The sequence below is a fragment of the Pecten maximus genome, chromosome 6 (assembly GCF_902652985.1).
Source record: "Pecten maximus chromosome 6, xPecMax1.1, whole genome shotgun sequence".
NCBI lineage: Eukaryota > Metazoa > Mollusca > Bivalvia > Pectinida > Pectinidae > Pecten > Pecten maximus.
Genome location: NC_047020.1, coordinates 24914962 through 24937805, shown reverse-complemented (window position 1 = coordinate 24937805; position 22844 = coordinate 24914962). Strand labels below are relative to the sequence as shown.

The 22844-nt window shown below is 36.2% G+C and overlaps 1 protein-coding gene across 3 annotated transcripts in view; it reads left to right on the top strand.

Moving 5' to 3' along the window:
• The window catches only part of LOC117329332 (cGMP-dependent 3',5'-cyclic phosphodiesterase-like), a 181578-nt gene that overhangs the window by 24204 nt on the left and 134530 nt on the right, over positions 1-22844 (top strand). For all 3 annotated transcript variants that reach the window (XM_033887246.1, XM_033887245.1, XM_033887244.1), the window contains exon 4: positions 2082-2194. In XM_033887246.1, coding sequence (XP_033743137.1) covers positions 2082-2194 — 113 coding nt within the window. The remainder of the gene's footprint in view (positions 1-2081; positions 2195-22844) is intronic.

Genomic DNA, 22844 nt, shown 5'->3' with positions numbered 1-22844 from the left:
TAGTACATTTTATTGTCATCATAAAGTACAGAAAAGGCACATATATAGTACAAAAAAAGTACTTTTATAATTTTTTAGTACTATTACAGGTAAGTCAAAAAAGTACAAAAAAAGTACTGGAACAAAAGTACTGTGAAAAAGTAGGAAAATAGTACTGAAAAAGTACAAAAAAAGTACTGGAACAACTTGGCATGAAAAAGTACAAAAAAGTATGTTTCTAGCAGGAATTAAAGTAGTGCATACATTTTGTACTGAAAGTGAAAAAGTAGGAAAATGGTACAGAAAAAGCAGGAAAATAGTATTGAAAAAGTAGGAAATTAGTGCTGAAAAAGTAGGAAAATAGTAGTGGAAAAGTAGGAAAAAAGTACTATAAAAGTAGGAAAATAGTATTAAAAATACAAATGACCTTGACCTATTTTCAAGTCACATTGTTAAATATGAAATATGTGACCACATGCACTATGTATACTACACAGGATCAACCACATACTTCACAACATGCTTCACAACATGCTTCACATTGTTATGTATAATAGGTTTCACATCCCTTGGCTGACTGGAATCTGGCTCCATGGGCTTTCTGAATGTCCAAACCGATAGACCGGGGCTGCAAGTAATCTGGCTGGGCTTCCAGAATGTCCAGACCCACAGCCCTGCGGACTGCCCACTTTTTCAGTCAAATGCAGGACATCATTTAGCTAAAGTTTTCTTCATTTACTTCAATAACCTTATTTTTCAAAAAATCATCAGATGGTGGGTCATCGTCTGTAAACAATCCATGTTATCACTATTTCTTGAAACTTCATGTGTAGGTTTCCCTTGGCCCCTAATTATACCAATTGAATTTAGATTTTGATCAGAAAAACAAAATGGTCAACAGATGACCATCTTGGATTTCTAGTCTCAAATGACCTTTTCTAATCTAGTCTGTTGTGCGTCGTCCGTTGGTAAACAATTTACATTTTCGGCTTCTTTGAATAACCAAGAGGCCTACAGACCTGATAGGCCTGTAGCATGCTGGGGTGAAGGGCTATCAAAATTGTTCAAATGAATGACCTTGACTTTCATTCAAGGCCACAGGGGTCAAATATGTTAAAATCTTTTAACAACTTCTTCTCATTAACCAAGAGACCAAGAAACCTGATATTGGGCCTATAGCATGCTGGGGTAAAGGGTTATAATTATATAACAATTGTTCAGATGAATGTGTATGAGCTTGATCTTCATTTATGGCAACCATGCTCAAATATGCTAAAATCTTTTAAACGTCTTCTGGAGGACCAACACACATAGAAACGATATATATTATGCCTGTAGCATGCTGGAGTGAACACATTGACCTCATATTCAAGGTCACAGGAATTAAATCTACCAAAATATATCGAAATTCAGGTGACCTTAAGGCCCATGGGCCTCTTAATTGTTAGAATTGAAGTTTGTTATCTCTATTTCTTAAAAAGTATAGGAGGGTTATTCCTCAATCTTCATGGTCCCTAGTTATGCCAGTTGAATTTAGATTTGTGATCAGGTTAACAAAATGGCTGACATTTTGGAAATTATGTTTGTCATTGCTATTTCTTGAAATGTACTGGATGTGTCTCAAACTTCACATGTAGGTTGTTGTACTTGTTCATGTTATCAGATTATTAAGAGGAAAAAACAAAGAAGGGAAAAGTAGAGAGAAGCTCAGTCTGACATCAAACCAATAAAGATCATTCAATGGTGGGTGCCAAGATCCCTTAGGGATCTCTTTTGTAGAAAACCCAATGGTGTAAGATCTAATATTTTATGCTCAGGATGAACTAGAATGCAGGAAACTGCATAAAGAATTCAAAATTTTCCCCTAGGTTTGGGTTTGTGGTTGTTGTGATATGCACCCAGTTCCCCCTGGAAAGGCTTCACTTTTTGCTGGATGTATAAGACATCTTGTGCTGTCTGTTTTCAAAACCTGGATGTCTAGTGGTTTGTCTGTCAAGGTGATGAAGTTTGTATCAATTAACCCCTGGACACATGGTAACTTAGACTGTTCAGCGCTTTTCCTCAAAACAATGATAAAAAAAATGCTGTTTATATGATTTCAGGGAAGCATGGTCGATGCGGAAGGCAAGAGCATGTCATAACCTTGACCCTGGTGACCCCGTGGTCTCGGAACTCTCCTCCCAACAGGACAACACAGCGTGGAAACCCAAAAGTGGTATGTCTTTAACAAACAGCCAGTAAAGCATTAATTAGTAATTGGTAGTAGGTCACACAGATGCTTCTGATGCAGGTAATTTGTCAGTATATGGTCATTGGTACAAAGTATAGAATTGCTCAGCTGGACTTATATGTGATATTCTACTTACTAAAGCAATGTATCACAAACCCATTGAAAAAGAAGTATGATAAATTTTTGAGTATAGTTACTGTATTGAAAAGATGTTTTTTGTTGGTTGCATGTTCAAGCGTTCTATTATCGAAGGCTAAAACTAGATGGTTATTTAGCTGTGTGATGGTGTCTGTGACCATATGACCCCTAGACAAATGATGTGTTTTGATGTCCTTGCTGTGAAATGATCTGGGGCACATAGCAATCTTTCTGTCTGTCTGTCACACTTGGCTAGACTTTGCGCTTAGGTCCATTTCTCACTCAATGATTGTATTATTCTGCTGATTTTTATGCATGATGTTTTGTTTCTGTCACTGAAGTTGTCAAGTTGAATTCTGAAATTTGAAAAAAATGAAGTCAGCATTTTAGGGCCAAATATCTTCCAAAGAAGATTTAGTGAAACTTTGCATTTTGGCTGTTGTATTTTTGGACTGGACACATCTTTCAGTTTCATGTGGCCTTTGATAGATTTTCCTATATCAATGTTAATAATTATACGATCCCAACATCACATTTGTATTGATTGTGTTAGGCCTTGTTTAGGAAATCATTGACTGTGTTTGCAGTTGTTTGAATTAAAATGAAAATATTTCTTTTGGATTGCAGAAATACCTTCCTTAAATATGCACGTATATAGTGCATACTTTTTTTTCTTTAAAAATTGACAAGTGAAAAAATCCACTGCCTACTACTTACTGTCAATATTGGATATTCCGATCTAGGACATCTTCCTGTCCCCATGTCTTGTTTCCTATAGAAATCATTCTTATGTTTCCATGAATTGAATCAGCAAAAATATCTCGCGACCGGACGTAAATTTTATTCTTGTCATCAAATGTCTTTAAATTGTCTTTATTATTTCTGTGTTATTGATATAGCACCAAGAGATTATTGCGTGTTGAGATAGATGATAAGATTCCTTTATTTGCTCACAATATTGGTTTGTGGGTATTTCCCACTAGACAGACCTGGCTGATATTCATTTACTTGACCTTTTAGCAAACGAGATTGTTCTTATTTTGGTGTTAATGGAATCTCTCTGTGCTGTTCTGAGCCTAGTTTGTAGCCTTTTTTCCTTTGAATTCCAATGCTTGTTAGTTGTTCCTCCCAGAGGAGAATTGCTTTGCTGCCAGACTTATATATATTAAATGGCAAAGCTGTGTGAGACAGACTGAAACAGTTTAGATTCCAAGTGGGTCTCTGGGACTGATATCCTCTTACCGTAGTATGCGTTTTATTGTACGTTTTACACTGAATTGTTTGTTTATTATGAGCATTGATATGTACCTCTGCCTCTATCAGACTGAATTGTACCTGTATTGTATGCATGTTCCTGCATTGCATTACAGTGCAAATAAGCCCATGCTTAAAAGGAAGTATATTGTGTCATATAACTGTATGGTACTTTATAGTATCTGTAATGAAGCCATATTGTGTGGAACATGTATCTTATGTACCTGTATACATTTATTGCATATATGTATCTAACCTGCAGATGCATTGTTAGCTCACCTGGTCCGAAGGACCAAGGTGAGCTTATGCCATACCGTGGCGTCCGTCGTCCGTCGTCCGTCCGTCCGTCGTCCGTCCGTCTGTCGTCCGTCCGTCCGTCCGTCAACAATTGACTTATTTGACTTCTTCTTCATAACCGCTGATCGGAATTTCACCAAATTTGGTCAGAAGCATCCTTGTGGGTAGGGGACTCAAAATTGTACAAATGGTGGGGCTGACCCCCCGGGGCGCTGAGGGGCGGGGCCAAACAGGGTCAATTTGGCTAAATTGATATAAACAATTTCTCCTCTGAAACTAAGCAATGGATATCTCACGTATTTGCCTTGTAGCACCTACTTGGGGTAGGAATTCAAAATTGTACAAATGGTGGGGCTTACTCGCTGGGTGTTTTAGGGGCGGGGCCAAAAAGGGCCAGTTTGTCTAGATTGATATAAACGACTTCTCCTCTGAAACTAAGCAATGGGTATCTCACATATTTGACTGGTAATATCCCCTTGGTGTAGGGATTCAAAATTGTACAAATGATAGGGCTGACCCCCCTGAGGGCTGAGGGGCGGGCCAGAAGGGGGTAATTTGCCTAAATTGATATAAACAACTTCTTCTCTAAGCAATGGATATATATATATCGCTCATAGTCGCCTGGTAGCATCCCCTTGGGGTAGAGATTCAAAATTGTACAATTGGTGGGGCTGACCCCCGGGGAGCTGAGGTGCGAGGCCAAAAGGGATCAATTTGGCTAAATTGACATTTTTAGAATTACAATAAAAAGAATGTTCATGTAACCATATAAAATGCCTACGATATATTGACATAGCAATACCAGTTGCAAATATCTCATGAAACCAGGTGAGCGATACAGGCCCTCTGGGCCTCTTGTATTATCGGTGTATTTTACCTGCATATATACTTGAAAGGCTGTATATGCATTGTACGTAATATGTACATTTTACCAGATATACATTACATTGTACCTACAGGCTATAGATACTTTGTAATATGTGCATTTTACCAGATATACATTAGAGTAAGTTCTGCATTCATCAGATACATTCGGACAGTTCACAAGAAATTGTCCCAAAATTATTGTGTAAAGCTCTGAGCATCAGCCGCAAACTCAGCAGAGGAAACAGCAGAAAGTAACTCAGCTGAGGATGAAGATAACTCAGTTGAAGATGAAAAATAACTCGATGGAGGATGAGGTAACTCAGTGGAGGATGAAGATAACTCAGCTGAGGATGAAAAATAACTCGGTGGAGGACGAAATATAACTCGGTGGAGGATGAGGTAACTCAGCTGAGGATGAAAAATAACTCGGTGGAGGACGAAATATAACTCAGTGGAGGATGAGGTAACTCAGCTGAGGATGAAGATAACTCAGTGGAGGATGAGGTAACTCAGCTGAGGATGAAAAATAACTCGGTGGAGGACGAAATATAACTCAGTGGAGGATGAGATAACTCAGTAACTCAGCTGAGGATGAAAAATAACTCTGTGGAGGATGAAGATAACTCAGTGGAGGATGTGGTAACTCAGTGGAGGATGAGGTAACTCAGCTGAGGATGAAGATAACTCAGTCAGTCAGTGGAGGATGAGGTACCTGAGGATGAGGTAACTCAGTGGAGGATGAGGTAACTCAGCTGAGGATGAAGATAACTGGATGGAGGATGAGGTAACTCAGTGGAGGATGAGGTAACTCAGCTGAGGATGAAGATAACTCAGTCAGTCAGTGGAGGATGAGGTACCTGAGGATGAGGTAACTCAGTGGAGGATAAAGGTATTTCACCGGAAGAAACTGAAGATGACTCAGTTGTGACCAGTATTTTTTTTTGTACTTTTTCATGCCAAGTTGTTCCAGTACTTTTTTTGTACTTTTTCAGTACTATTTTCCTACTTTTTCACAGTACTTTTGTTCCAGTACTTTTTTTGTACTTTTTTGGCTTACCTGTAAAAGTGCTAAAAAAGTATAATAGTACTTTTTTTGTACTATGTATGTGCCTTTTTTCTGTACTTTATGATGACAATATAATGTACTAAAAGTATACTTTTGTTAGCCTTTTTTTTGTACTTGTGTACTTTTTTTTACTCAATTTAGAACTGTCTTGAACACAAATTGAGTAAAAAAAAAAGCATACTTTTTTAATGCTTTAAGGTACTTTTTTCTGTGCTTTACTTTGGTATGGGTGTAGTTAACTCAGCTGGGACAACAGCAGAAAATAACTCAGCGGATTTGTCGAACAGGTTGATGGTGCGAAAGCAGATTGTGGGATTTTCTCTTTATTAAAATGATCAATTCCACAAAACTTCAAAACCATTTGTAATATTTTCTTTGTTGTCTGGTTCTTTTTGTATGCATCACCAAAGATTTTGGGAAATTCCAGTTCTGTTATCAAATTGGTTGATGAAAAATTCATGGACTCTGTACAAAGATGGTTGTACTCCCATTGAAATGGCCTGAAACTCTTGTCTAGTATATGTGGGTTCAGTTATTACGTCATATGAGGAGGGAGAGCAAACAGCATAAATACCATTTTCCCTGGCCAATTGTAAGAGTCCTAGTGTTTCATGCCAAGAATTATAACTTGGGGTCTCTCCTGTCCATAAAAGTTGATGAAGTGATCTTTAAACCATGCTACACCCAAAGTCTCCTCCAATCACACCTTTTTCTGGAAAGTATACATAGTACAGACAGAACCTTTGGCAACTTCGTAAGTGGGTAAAGATTTTTCAGTGAGGCCCTTCACAATAACCAGCAGAGAGATGTCGCAAATAGAAGCATTTATTTATGTCAACAGTTACACTCAAACTCCATCACGACAGTTGCTGACTCTTCCTGGGACATTGCTTTGTCCCGTAATTACGTCTCCTCCAGTAGCCTTCATGATATGTTAACAAAACATTTGTTTTATGAATATTCCAATTAGAGACGTGAGGGTTTTACCTAGGTCTTTGTTCAAGTATTTCTGAATCACCTCAGGGTTGAGCATTCTTGCCCTATATTAAATGGTGTTAAGTGGAGTTAGGGTTCTCAGGTTCTCAGGCTTAAATCTGGATGATGTTTTTGAAAGCAATACAGCCGGTCTTTCCTGGGAATGTCATTTCTGAATGGTGTTGTCACATGCATAACATGGGCCAGACGCACCATCTTTATACAGAGCTGCATGGCTCTTGTGATGCCGAATCCCATTTTCTGGCCTGTTTGATTTTTTCAGCCACCTCATTTTCTACTTCCAATGGAACGATTGGCATTTTCTACTTCCAATGGCAAGATTGGCATCTTTCCCAGTTAAGTTCCCTCCACTTATCTTCCTTAGAGCTTGAGCCGTTACACCTACAGTTGACTTTGGAACCCCACAATGACGTGCAGCTTTCCTGTCATTACTCCTGTTTTTACTGTGCTAACAGCATTATCAATTAGTTTTGGGTCATACTGCATCTGTTTGGCCTTCTGGTGATTATGTTTGGGCAGTTTAAAAAAAAAAAGAAAAATTACGAGGTGAGCAAATTTGGGATCAAACCTTCACCAGGGCTGGATTAGGAGGTGAAATCCGAAGACTTTAGCCAACTGATTATGAGCTACTAACAGTTACTTTGTTTCTGTAAAATGATTTGGTTAACATAACTTTATATGGTTGTGAAAAATGTGCCCAATATTCAACTAGTGTAAAAATTGCTGGTGATTTAGTATGAGGGGGTTCTATCTGACAGATTATTTTTTCAATTATTTAATTATTCATGAAAGATATCAAAAATTATATTGTGGTATTATTTAATTATAAAATTAGTTCACTACCCTGCCATCAGAAATGTATAAGTAATGTTTGTAGATGTCAAAATCTTGGGAGTGTTACTTCTTGTAGACACTAATTCTGCTTGAAACAGGCTAAAAGATTTTGAATGGCAAATGCACTTTTATTCGACCAATCAAATCACACGTTTCATTTGAGAGTTGTTTGCGCTATAAAGTGCAGAATGTGGATCATTTTCGAAGGACACTTACGGTTCTTTCAACCAGGAACAATACAGTTCTTTCAACCAGGAAACAATTTGAAGTTAAGCACACGCTTAACCTTAACGTTTACCTGTAAAGTTTCAAACTTTTTTTTCCGATGATTACCGCCTGTCTGATGAATGCCGAACCTACTCTATATTGCATCTAGGCTGAAGAAACATTGTATACCTGTGTATTGTACCATTTTATACATGGACTTGTTCCTATAGGCCAAAAATATACAATGTGATGTGTGTATTTTATCAGTATATATATAGATTGTAATGTACCTTCAGGCCAAAAGATACAATGTGATGTGTGTATTTTATCTGTATACAGGTTGTATTGTACATATAGGCCAAAAGATACAATGTTATGTGTGTATTTTATCACTTTATACATTTTATTGTACCTGTAGGCTGTAGGTCTATACATTGTATTGTGTGTATTTTACTAGAATATACATTGCATTGTACCTATAGAACATAGAGATAATGTGATGAGTGTACTTTACCTGTATATATACATATTTTATTGTATGTGTAGGTACATTGTAATATGTGTATTTTACCTTTTCATACATTGTATTATATTGTACCTGTAGGATGGGTCTATATTGTGAAGTTCTATAACGTGTTGGTTACCCAAGCTTTTAGGATTTTCTCTTACAGTAATGTTGTCGAAGCCCAGACTGGGGTGACCAGTCATAATGGTTATGTGATGATGAAGTTACTTTCTAGATTGATGGAAGTCATCACTGATTTTCTGCTTCACAGTATGTGTGAGACTGTCTCTATGAGTTGGTTATGTCTTGGGTGTCAAGTGGATTTGGTTGTCATTGCCCTCAATTTTATGTTAGTAATTCTGTATGAATATAGATATAATGGAGTGTTAATATTGAGCAAGAAAGGTTTGAATAAAAAGTTAGACAAACAGAATAAATGAAAATGAATAGAGATTGAAAAAAAGAGTTATTTTAGAATACATTAATTACCCCTTTTATGCTTTTGGTATTACAATTAGTATCATGCCATACTTGATCATGAGTATAGCTGCAGTTAAATGAGTTTACAATTGATGGAAGATATTTTGGCTATCAATATTGATGTTGGAACTTTGCTGTAACAATTTGATATATTTTTTTCACCATTTGACCTGGAATAAAAAGATTTGTTGTTACACTTAGATGAACAGTAATTTTTAGCCTGTCATCTTGAAATTGTGAGCTATTCCTGGTTATATCCACTTATTTGTCCATGGATCACTCCATAAACAATTCTCATCTCTTTTCTGCTATTGAGGTTGGTGTAACAGCACGTTTGATTGTGGATATGCTAGGTTAACATATTGGATCTGAATGTTTGTTATCGCCGCGGTGGCAGAGTGGTTAATGTGCCCCGACACTTTATCACTAGCCCTCCACCTCTGGGTTCGAAACCTACGTGGGGCAGTTGCCAGGTACTGACTGTAGGCCAGTGGTTTTTCTCTATGGCAGGTCTGTACTCCGGCTTTCCTCCACCTCCAAAACCTGACAGGTCCTTATAATGACCCTGGCTGTTAATAGGACGTTAAACAAAAACAATTAATAAAAAAACACTAAATCACTATTTCTTTATGATTGAAGTATTGAAAAGATCTTTATATTCATATTCTCTCTCTATATATAAATTCTACCTGGATCTTTGTTGTGCAACATTACTTTGTTGTGAATATGAAGAAAATACAGATGCCATTATCTCTTTATAGCAAACAATTTGCATAACAACATATATCCTGTATGATATTGTAGGGATTGACCCAAATTGTCAATTAACACAATAGATTAACGTACATCAAAAGTTTAGATCATATATTAGGCATATGTCTCAAAAATAGCATGCAGCAAAGGAAACTTGTCAAAGTGATTTTTATTAGCTGATCTGACCAAAAGGCAAGTGAGCTTAAAACTTATCATGCCATGGTGTGATGTCTGTTGTCTGGCCGGCATCAACATTTCCATTTAAACAATTTCTTCTCATGCTCGATAACCAGAAAAGGCTTAGAGACCTGATACTGGGCCTTTATATTATTATTTATTAGCATAGTGGAATAAGTTCTACCACTTTTGTTCGAATGACTTTGACCTACTTTGAAAGTTACAGGGTTCAAATGTACTAAAATCTTTAAATGATAACTTCTAAAAACTCTTATATTTGAATGATGTTGTTGTTATCAGCTGAGCAAAGTCCCATTAAAACCCTCAGCAATACAGGACCATTGGGCTTCTTGTTAAATAATAACTTATATATGAATGTTTGGCAATAATTACTGAAATATCCAGGTGAGCAATGCAGGCCCTCTTGTCCTCTTGTTCGGCTTAATATTATTAAGTTCACAATAATTGTTCTGTATGCCTAGCTATATGCACAGGTTCTAGGCAGGCAAAATGGGTTCATAATAACACACATCTTGGATTTAAGTGTTCTTTATCTCAGAAATATCACATACATCTTGGATTTAAATGTGCTTTATTTCAGAAATATCGGAACCAGAATTGTATCAATAACCCTAGAATAGAATAGAATGGCCTACAGTGGGGAAAACAGTCATGTTTTTGTTACGAGTCATATATGACCCAGGTATAATGTCAAGATACTTCCAAGAACAAAGATAGCACTGAAGAAAAAAATTCCAAGTTATAATAAGCATATAAACCCAGAATCTTTTATTTCCCCTCTTATAACATGTGTAGATTATTCTTTGTTAATTCAATCTCAAACTCATTAAATTCTGTAATTGTTTACTAAGCTGTAGCTATAAAGGGGAAAGGGAAAAAGTCAGTATGGTATAACCATTTTGAACTTTTATTGTCTTTTAAAAGATCAAGTACATTAAATCTCATAACCTAAGCCATTTATTCTATCTCTGTATACAGCAAATTGGATCCATAGTGGACATATAAAAATGTTTGTATTTGGAAGTTTTTGACGTAGACGTTGCTTGTGGCAACATAGATCCAGATGATCTTTTACCTTACTGTAGATATTTTGGGGCAGTGGCATTTGCTTTTGCTATAGATCTCTGTAATAGGTGTTATCTACAGCATCACGTCATGTTTTCCAGACGATGTGATTAAGATTCATGTCGGTTATTTCCTTCCAATATTCAAGATTTTGTTGGCGCTCATTTCGTTTGTCTGGTCTAGACATCTTTGGTGTGACACATTGATAGGTTTTTAGGGGTATATATATTGATGGCTGTTTTTGTGGCTCTGGAAATGTCTTCAGACAACATTTTGTGTTACTGACTTAACAGTTGCATGTGCAATAAGCATAAGAATTGATTTAGAACTGTGATAGGGAGAGAAGACATTAATCATGATTTGCCTCAGATTGTATATACATCAGTGTGGGATAATTTGACATTAACCTAGCTGTGCTAGGATTGAGAATTACACCAATAACATTTCATCTTAATTTTGTGGCTATATACGTGTAGATGTTCTAAATATTCATGGCTTTATCATTTGATATTTCCTGGGTGTAACTCTATATATAATAGGCAGACATTAATCTTTGTTTGCCAGTGTGTACTTTGACTATTAACAGTTTCGTATGAGAGTTTGGAAAATGCCTTAACATGTATAGGTCACGCATGCATGTATATATTAATTGGTTTTTGAAAAACTCAAGAAACTCCAGGCTTTTAAAAATTTGTGGATTGCGATTTAGAGGTCATAATGTTACACCTGTATAATGGTGAATTACTGAAAAAAATGTGTGTGTCTAGTAGATTTAGTAGAACTAGTAGTTCTAGTAGATTTAATAGAGATGTGAAATATTTTGGACCCAATTCTTTTGTCCTGCTTTTGAACAAAAGGTCAATGCCAGTACAGGAATGTCAAAACTAAGATGGATATTGAACCTTCATTACTGAGGTGGTTTTTAAAAATTAAAACTCTTGAAATTTGATTGCAGTTCTATCTTTTAAAAACTCCTGGACATGTGTCTTTTCCCTATGCTCGTTCATTTTGTTTGTATCTTTGCATGTAGTCATCATATATAGCTGTTTTTATAGGGATGTTCCTGGTTGGTTGGCTACTTCTCTCCTAGTCAGTTATACTCTGACACCATTCTGTTATACTCTGACACCATTCTGTTATACTCTGACACCATTCTGTTATACTCCTGACACCATTCTGTTATACTCTGACACCATTCTGTTATACTCTGACACCATTCTGTTATACTCTGACACCATTCTGTTATACTCTGACACCATTCTGTTATACTCCTGACACCATTCTGTTATACTCTGACACCATTCTGTTATACTCTGACACCATTCTGTTATACTCTGACACCATTCTGTTATACTCTGACACCATTCTGTTATACTTTGATACCAGAAAGTGCCAGTCTTTTTATTTACACTTGACACCTAAAAGTGCAGTTCATTATACTCTTGACACCCGAATGTGGCAGTCCATTATACTCTTGACACCAGAATGTGGCAGTCCATTATACTCTGACACCAGAATGTGGCAGTCCATTTTACTGTTGACACTAGAATTCGGCAGCTGGTCCATTATACTCTTGACACCAGAATGTGGTAGTCTGTCATACTCTTGACACCAGAATGTAGCAGTCCATTATGATTTTGACACCTGAATGTGGCATTCCATTATACTCTGACACAAGAATGTGGCAGTCTGTCATACTCTTGACACCAGAATGTGGCAGTCCATTAAGATTTTGACACCTGAATGTGGCATTCCATTATACTCTGACACCTGAATGTGGCATTCCATTATACTCTGACACCAGAATGTGGCAGTCCATTATGACTTTGACACCTGAATGTGGCATTCCATTGTACACTTGACACCAGAATGTGGCAGCTTGTTCATTATACTCTGATAACAGAATGTGGCAGTCCATTATACTCTTGACACCAGAATGTGGCAGCTGGTCCATTATACTCTGACACCAGAATGTGGCAGCTTGTTCATTATACTCTGATACCAGAATGTGGCAGTCTGTTATACTCTGACACTAGAATGTGGCAGCTTGGTCATTATACTCTTAACACCAGAATGTGGCAGTCCATTATACTCTGACACCAGAATGTGGCAGTCCATTATACTCTGACACCAGAATGTGGCAGTCCATTATACTCTGACATCAGAATGTGGCAGACCATTATACTCTTACATCCAGAATGTGGTAGTCCATTATACTCTGACATCAGAATGTGGCAGTCCATACTACTCTTAACACCAGAATGTGGCAGTCGATTATACTCTTAACACCAGAATGTGGCAGTCCATTATACTCTTAACACCAGAATGGGGTAGTCCATTATACTCTTAACACCAGAATGTGGCAGTCCATTATACTCTTAACACCAGAATGTGGTAGTATGTTATACTCTGACACCTGAATATGGCATTCCATTATACTCTTGACACCAGAATGTGGCAGCTGGTCCATTATGCTCTGACACCAGAACATGGCAGTCTGTTATACTCTGACACCAGAACATATGGCAGTCTGTTATACTCTGACACCAGAACATGTTAGTCTGTTATACTCCGACACCAGAATGAGGCAGTTATATTTCCTTGTGCATCCCTTTTGTAACTGAGCCACAATCTGGGAGCCATCCCTTTTGTTGCTGAGCCACAATCTGGGAGCATCCCTTTAATAACTTTGGTGTGTCAGCCTGGGACGGAACTCAAAACTTACATGGGCAAATGTTTAACTCTTAAGATGCTGCAAGGTTGTGGATCCAAAAATGATCAGAAAGAGAGTATCAGTGGCCCTCTTATTTGGTTGCTGTTAGTTTGTATCTGTGCTGTAATGTACGTACCATACATAGCCTTTCCTCAACCAGCAAAGAAATGCACACATGAAACAAATTAGTTAAGATTTTGTGTGCAAGATTACATGGCCAACAATGTGAAGTCATGATCATCATAAAACTTTGTGATGCATGAGTATTGATCAAAACAAAACAGAAAAGCAAATGTCATAATAATGAAAACTCCCTGTGTGTATGAATAAACATATCGGGGTGAAATTGTTGGACCAAACCATTAACAATCTGGCCAAAGCATTGATTACTGGAAGCAGACATGATCCTGCAAGATTTCTGCAAGGCTATTGACACTGTCCCCATTATCTGTTGCCTTCTCAACAATGTAAACAATTCTGGAAAACATGGCAACATGCAGTCGACTGGTTAATGAATATTTTGAGTAGCAGGAAACAGCAAGTCATTGTTGAGAGGAGAAATAAATTGTCTGAGCCTGTTGTGATGTTGAAAGACCACTAGGGAACAGGTATCATTCATCTCATCTTTTTATTATTAAAAAAAAACAAACTAATTAAGATTACTATATCATCAGCAAATATGATAAAGATGGCTACAAAGTTCAAGGCAATCTCAGTCTCATAAGTTGGCACATGACTACCAAGTAATGTTTAACCCAGACAGATACTCATTATCCATACAGACCAGTAATACAAAGGAAAATATAGAAATACCGTACCTCTACTATTTGATTGTCTTGTCACATCAAATGCTACCATCAGCATGCAGTGATCACTCCTCCTGAGATTAAATTCCTGCCAGAATTATACAATCTTAGTTTGGTCGACCCACAGGAACAGCATTAGATGCCCTTAATTACCTACCAACAATTTAAAAATCCAGTGACTATCTGCTAGATTCTTGATGACTTACAAAGAGTCTGGTGATACATCAGCATATTGAACCTTCATTGATAGGAACCTTTGTTAGCCAGATACCACATGTAGTGTTTCATCACCAACATCATGCCAGCCAACTTGAAGGACAAAGGGCATATCCAACAATTGGTTGGAAGTAAGACAATTACTTTTCCAGGACTTTCAGAACCTGTATCACCTGGGACAATTACTAGGTCTGCCTTAGAGTAGGAAAATTTCAGCCCTCTTATTACCAGAGGAACCATTATAGAGTACGTCAGTATATTATTAGTAAAATTTAAATAAGTGAAGACAAACAAGCAGGGATCCCCTGTCTAGTATGTTGTTTTTAAATTAGTATTACCTGCTCTGTACATTTTAAGTATCCATGCTTTATATTCCAGGTATACACTTGATGGCAGGAACATGCAGAATAATTTCTTAGACTTTTATCATTTCTTTGGGCAAATTCTTTGCTGTAAATTTTTTGACATGTTGAAGCTAGTTTAGTATTTGTATAATCACTGCAAGCAAGATTAAGAGATTTTGTTGAAGTAATGTAACAAAAAGAAAAGGATGATATTATATTGCAGGACATATACATCTAGATGTGACTAATAAGGACAAGGATATGACTGTGAAATTGAAAAACAGTCCAGCTTGCTAAAGCAAACAATTTTTGGAACCAATAAGGAATATTCTGTGTTTTACTAATATACCCAAGAGATTCCCTTACTGTAAAGCTTGACTTAAATATCTATGTTTGGCAAGCTAAGCTTTGGGAACTAAGAAATCAATAGGAACGTTGTATATTTCATGTTGCTATAGTATGCCATACAAAAAGTCAAAGGATTATTATAAGAAATGTCACCACCTTGAAAACAGTAGAAATTCTCTCGGGAGCATGATTCTAGAATGATGGCTTCAAGTTTTATTGATCTTCATAACGGTTTATTGATTTTACATATCTGTTGTTGTACAGTTTCACAGTACATCTTTTTATCACATAATCACTCTGTCTGTTTGACAGTATATAGCTATGCATATTGTACATGGCATACTGTACTATACCATATTATAATTTGTATACAATATACATTGTACACAACACATATACTACATTATACTTTGTATACAATATACATTGTACACGACATACTGTACTATACTACATTATACTTTGTATACAATATGCATTGTACACGACATACTGTACTATACTATATTATACTTTGTATACAATATACATTGTACACGACATACTGTACTATACTATATTATACTTTGTATACAATATACATTGTACACGACATACTGTACTCTATACTAGGCCTATATTATACTTTGTATGCAATGTACATTATACACAACATACTACAATGTCATACACTCAATGCTATTAACATGCTCTCTCTATGATACATCAGGGCTTGTTAAGTCTTGTGGTGCATTAGCATTATCATGTTTTCAAGACAGTCAACCACTAATCAAGATGGATGATTTGTTTCTGTGTGAAAGAGAGATAGGGTTATACAGTTCATACCCTGTGTGATAACATTCATTTGTGAAGTCAGTTCTGTCATACTTAATTAGCACCAAGTATTCTGTCAATATCATTGGTACATGTTGGCAGGCAACCATTATTTTCTCAGAAGATTTATGTGATATTGGTAACTCAGTTTATGAACTGCAATAGTTTTATGATTGCAGATGAATAGAAAGGCCCAAAAGGGAAATAAAATTTACTTTAAGTTTCTTCTCTACGTCTTCATACAATACAGAGCAAATGGTATTGCTAACAGCCTTGCTGGTATCTGTCAGAGCATGGAATAAACTTGTTAAGTTGCTTTTGTTTCTTGTTTGGCTCAGGTGAGGAGTCAGATATTAGAATAATTGACTACAGAATTCTAGTTGTGTAGTCAATGTGTATCTTATCCCTAGGGAGACAAAGTTTGACATTGGTAAAATGAAATAATAATGGGTTCACTGAGATAATGCTGTGACGTCATAGTGGTGAACGGCATATCCAGACAGAGATGATGTAAGCATTGTGTCTAAGACAAAGTGTAGTGGAACAGAGGAGTGATTTGTTGGTATATAATGAAAATACAGTGTATTCTATTAGAGTTGTTTCCATTGGCCCTGTTCACTTATTATTATTAGATCTATTTTATTGTGCATGGTCCAAGTGGCAAATGTGCATAGGGTGAATAAATGATAAATGATTGATTTAATATGCAACAATTACCCTTAGACATTGCTCCCTAGCTATGTCATGGAAAAGAGTTGGTGTAACTTGTAGTATTCCGATCATTTCCAGTTTGAAGTGTGATTGGAAGATGTAATAGAATGCTACTGGGCTGTCTCTGTGTTGTTTAATTGGTGTGGATGTTCAAAGAAACAGAATCTAAGTTCACGTTTAATTCCCCCACTGCATTATGCATTAGGAGCAAGTGATCAGGTAAATGAGGATTTGGAGATTGCATGCTTATATATGGATAAAGGCCTTTCGGCTCTATATTCCGGTGTAGCCTAGACTGGAATATAATAGCCCAAAGGTTTTTATCCTAGCATATGTCAGTTGCAATAATGCAATTGTACAGTCTACATTGTAAATGCTCCATCAGCAAATATTGTTATAAATCTGCACTCATGCTGATTTGAGGTTGCTACATTCTCCAAATCCTCAGTTAACTGCTCACCTGCTCTTAATGCATAATGTAGAGGGGGAATTAAACGTGAACTTAGATTTTGTTTCTTCGAACATCCACACCAACTAGACAACTCCAAGACAGCCCAGTTAGCACTTCATTTCTTAATATACTTTGTCTTAAAGCTGTTGCTGTTGACGAAATGGGGGATCTGCATCTCCTAAAGCACCCAGCTGGAAAATGGAAAATGTTCCCTAAACAGTTTTACTTTCATGATCTTCAAAAATCTCCTTTTCTACTGCTATAAATGTAATGGCTTAATAGTATTGCTTGTGGATACCTTTTTTTGTGTTTAATAAAAGAAAGAGTCATTGTGGTCCTGAATTTGGTTGGGCTCATGCACTCTCAGAGAAGGGATGTGGTTTAACAAAATGAATGATATTTTCTCCCGACTCACACATTTTTACCTGTAAGACTTCTCTGTTACCCACATGCTGGCAACAGTACAATGAAATCACGGCAACACTTCATTGACATAACAGAAACGATACAATGACTTAAAGCTACATGTCAACAATTCGATCATGATATATCAACATTGTGTTGCATAATAATATTGGGTTTTTTTTTTATTGTTTTTGTTTTTTTTTGGTTTTTAAAAAAAATATTTGAGCAATTAGACCCTGCAGAAATAAAATAGTGTGATTGGAGAAAACTAATCATCCCCAACCTTGAGGATGTGAGTGAGAAATCTCCCAACTCTCAGAATGATATACTTAATTGTCTAATAACTTTCAGCAGAACCTTGAATTAGACAAACAAACAAAATTACCTCTCAAGTTTGAGATTTCTAGGCTTAAGGAAGGTGCTCTAGTATTTTCATGTACATGTATAACTGAGATTGTCAACTGTACCCGTGCCACATCTCCAGTTGACATATTGGCTTAATATTACATGTGAATATATCCATTGTTATATTTTCTTCGTACAAATCCCCTGGGATAGCAGTAATCAAAAGCTGATATTATGTGTTGCCATCTTCATCCGATCATTGCATCAGTTGGAACTATAGTCACATAGCTGTAAGGTCTTTTAATCCAGATGCAAATTCCTTGACATGTTCAAATCATTCAAACGTCAGTAATGTCTTTTTCTGCAGGCACTGTTATATTATTTGCAAACTTTCTGTCGCAGGTCAAATTGCTACAATTTGACAACTGATAGGTATGAATAGTAATATATATAATGATTGCAACTATGTTCAGTGGGACAGATTACATAACCATGTTAACCAACTTGATCACAATGACCTTCAGACACTCTTACCAGTTTCACAGTTTTGAAAATATTTGGCCTTCTTCAGCATGGAGTTGATTGGTAAGGGCCAGACAGCAGGGTTTTCCCTGTAATTTTGTTATACTTGGTGCCAGGGACTCTCATGTGTGAAATCTGGGGGACCCATTTTGAAATTCAGGAGACTCATGACATTTTAGAATTGACAAAACCATGGTAACTCAGTTCAAGCATTCTTAGTCATCAGGTAATGTTGCCTTAACTAATAAAATACAAACCAAATAAGATACTGGTGTCAATTGAAATCAACTGTTATTTCTTATTGTATGGCAGCTAGATTTTGGAATTACATTTGTATCCCAAGGATGCGTAGACATTTAGTTTAGGAGTCTGTTATGTTCTTGCCTCAGGGAAAATCCTGAGACAGCATGCATTTTATAAGTGTTTGCCAAAGTTGCAAATTAAGAATATTTTCTTTTAACCAAAAAAAATTTGAAAAGAGTCTGTAGAATGCATACAAGTAATGTCATTATAGTCCAAATTGGCAGAAGTTAGTTCTTTTTAATCATCATTAAAGATTTTTGTGGAGATATAAGCTGAATGTCAAGGGTTACAGTGGATAACACTTATGTATAGAGCATCATTAATTACTTGACAGAGAAAACATTGTAATGACTGTTATATCATTGACTTCCCTGGCCTGCAGTCATAGAAGTGGACTAAAGCATGGTATGGCATCTCTGTGTCATCTGTCATTCATTCATCAAACTTTTCTTAAACAATGTCAATTGCAACTTTATCAGTGTCCCATATTCAAGGTTGCAGTGGTAAAAGCTGTTGAAATTTCAAAGCAAATGTCACATTTAACAGACTTGAAACTCCATAGAGGCATATTTCTGCTTACAGATATAAGAAACTTCAGTTTAAAATGATATTTAAGCACGATACATTTTTGATGATGTCTTATCTTTGATAGTTGAGAGATAAAAGCATTTGTCACATTGAGTTAAGCTTGTTACACTTATACTATATGTCATCCCTACATGCATATACCTGTATTAAATACTTCACCATAAGTTTGTGTCACAATATCTGATAATAGAACAAGTTTCATCTATACTGTACTGTATATGAAAATGCTCATAAAATTTGTCGCCACTCCTACAAGTTATATCACAAGAGACATAAATATTTGTTGTTGGTTTTGTATTATTTTGAGACACAATGATATACAAAGACAAGAAATAATGCCACATTGTATTTTACAATACCTCTAATTCTGTTTTTATTGGGGTATTTTATATTCATGGAATACATCAGCATAAAGTAAATTACTTGCATAAAAACATTACACAAATGTTATCCAGATTGGCCACTTCTAGCTCCCGAAGTGTCATTTAAGGCACCATTTTGTGGTGGTTAAGCCCACTGAAAACAACAAGAAAATCATATTGAACCCATCATAAAGCTTTTTTCTTATTTCCCAAATGAAAAAGTATAACTTTGATTAAATTGGTCTTACTATTTGTAATATTATAGACAAAAGTGCATTACCTTTACATATATTGTAGACCGCCATCTTGACGATATTTGGTACAGCCATTCCATATGTGCCATCTCTCGGCTAACATATGTTCCAGTTGGGTTGATCCATTAAGTATTCTGACTTCTTCTTTTCTATTGAACCCTCAGCTTCAGTAATATATTCCTTGACAGGTAATTGACATGATGTGGATGTGACTTGAATAGTACATAATTCGTAGCTCTGACAAAGATGAATGCATTTTTAGATGAAATTTATTATCCCCGGATTCGGAAGCGTCCTGATCCATTGGGAAGTTCCAGCAGACAGGAAATGGACAGTGTTTACCGGCCTACAGTGTCTCCTTTTGGTCTCCATTAGACCTCATCCGCTCTATGATTAAATGTAAATATTTTGACCTAGCAGGGATCTGGAACAATTAATGGAATATCTGTGTTTGATGGTGGTCATGCTGTTAATGTTACTCAGTAAGATTTTATAGATGGAGTTTACAATGATTCGAGATTGTAAAGATTATTGTGTCAAATAATCAATTGATCAGTCTAGTAATGGTAATCTTACAGGTTTTCTAATACTTATTCTTTGGAAAAAATACGAGACATTTTTAGATGTGTTCTTGTTGTGGAAGTCGTCTATTAGATGATATGAATACCTGGATCGCAATGTATTTACATACATGGATACGAATTGTACATATAAATATTTCTCTCTGTACAACTACGACAGGAAATTCAAATCTATATCTTTGGATCACCAACACATAGTGTATATGATACATTGTGCTAATGAATAGAAGGGACTTGATTCCTTTGTTAAATCTTTGAAACTATTAAGATCCCCACCCCATAGCCATATATAGCAATGCTTGACATCAAGGGATAAACACAATCTTGATTTAAAAATAGGCCTTGGGGTCTTTCCCCCACCCCAAAGGACTTAGTTTCTTTAAACACAATCATGTTGTTAAGGCAATCCCTGGGGTCTTTTCACACCACTATGGAGTCTGGACTTCAATTCTGGGTTTTATCTTCGAAGCATTTGAGATCCCCTCCCCATAACCATAGCAGGTAAAAACCAGGTGGGCCTCTTGCTAAAAAACTTCTCAAAAACCAAGAAGCCCACTGAGTTGATATTGGGTCTGTAGCATGCTGGGGTGAAGGGCTACCATTTTTATGCAAATGAATGACTTTGACCTACATTCAAGGTCACAGGGGTCAAATGGGCTGAATTATTTAAATGACTTCTTTTCAATAACCAATCCAAGAGGCCCACAGAGTTGATATTGCGCCTGTAGCATGCTGGGGTGAACAGCTGACAAGTTTGGACAATCAAATGACCTTGACTTAATTGAATGTCACAGGGATCAAATAAGATTAAATCTTTAAATGACATTTCTACTCAATAAATTTTATCCATATACATGTATATATATATACTATACAAAATGTACTAGTCATGCGGGTGCCATGGCTTCTATGACAACTCAGTTATGAGTGAAAAGACATTGTCACAGCAAATGTTTCTGTCTTAAGGTAGGTAGGCAATTATGATTTCTTATTTATTTGTGGATGCAAATGTTTCTGTTATTATTTCTCTTCATTTCGAAGATATGGACATGTCTAGTCATAAGCAATCACTTTTGTTTCCGGGTTTGTTGAATTGGCACCATTACGGAGAAAAGGATTCATTTTAAGAATATTTGGCATTGGAATATAAGTAGCATTTACAAAGTCTAGTCAGTTTGGATCTTGCAATACGTGTATAACACTTCCAGGTATGTCCTCTGGTTAAAAGAGTTCTAACTCATAATTCAAAACTGTCGTAAAACTTTCTTATTGCATGCTCTGCCATAATTGCCAACACTGGTCTTAAGTTATGATGATAAACTTTGAAGATATGTTGCCGTTTGACTGTGTTAAGAACTAAGAATTTGCAAACTTTTGAAAACCACAATTGACATGCTCTGTACTGCACGACAGAAAATTTAAATGTGAAGCATTACTCTGAAATTCTATATGCATATCTGAATTCAAGCTTAAATCAAAATGATTGGATGTTAGTATTACCCTATTGTAAAATGGTTGTGTCCCATGGGGAATTACAAAGTGTCCACTATTTGTTTACATTGTTACTACGAAGGAAATAGTCAGAGAAGACTGAAGGAACAAACTTGTGATGTTACAAGAGCTAAAATATATAAGCAGAAAACCTATAATTTTCTAAAAATCTGTTCTGAAGCTTAATAATATTTGATGCAAAACATTAATGCAAAATGGTATACAAAATTATATTACATGGGGCTGAGGTTTTATTATTGTTAAATGTCATGTAAAACATGATATGGGCAATAGCGCAAGTAAAAGTTGTGCATGTACATATTGAAAAAAACACATGTGTAGCGGTAATGTAAGGGCGCTTCCTCCTACGATTAATAACACATTATCACAATAATATGTACTTATGTTTCATATAGAATTGTAAAAACAGAAACATGGCCCTTGTTTTTCACCCTTTCACCGTTGTTTTCAAGGGTCATGACCTGATTTTCATCATTAGAGGTTGGCAACTCTAGGTTCCCTGACCAGAAATACATTAATGACAAACATTTTGCATCTTGGGTTTCTGACTTGTATACCAATTAGGCCAGGAAAGGAAAAAGGTCATGAATTTAATCAAGTGGCTTTATGGCCAATGATCAGCATTTCTGTATTTTTTTTTTATTATCATTAAGAAATCTTTAGTACATTGTTATTTTCATCTTAGGTTTATGATAATTTCT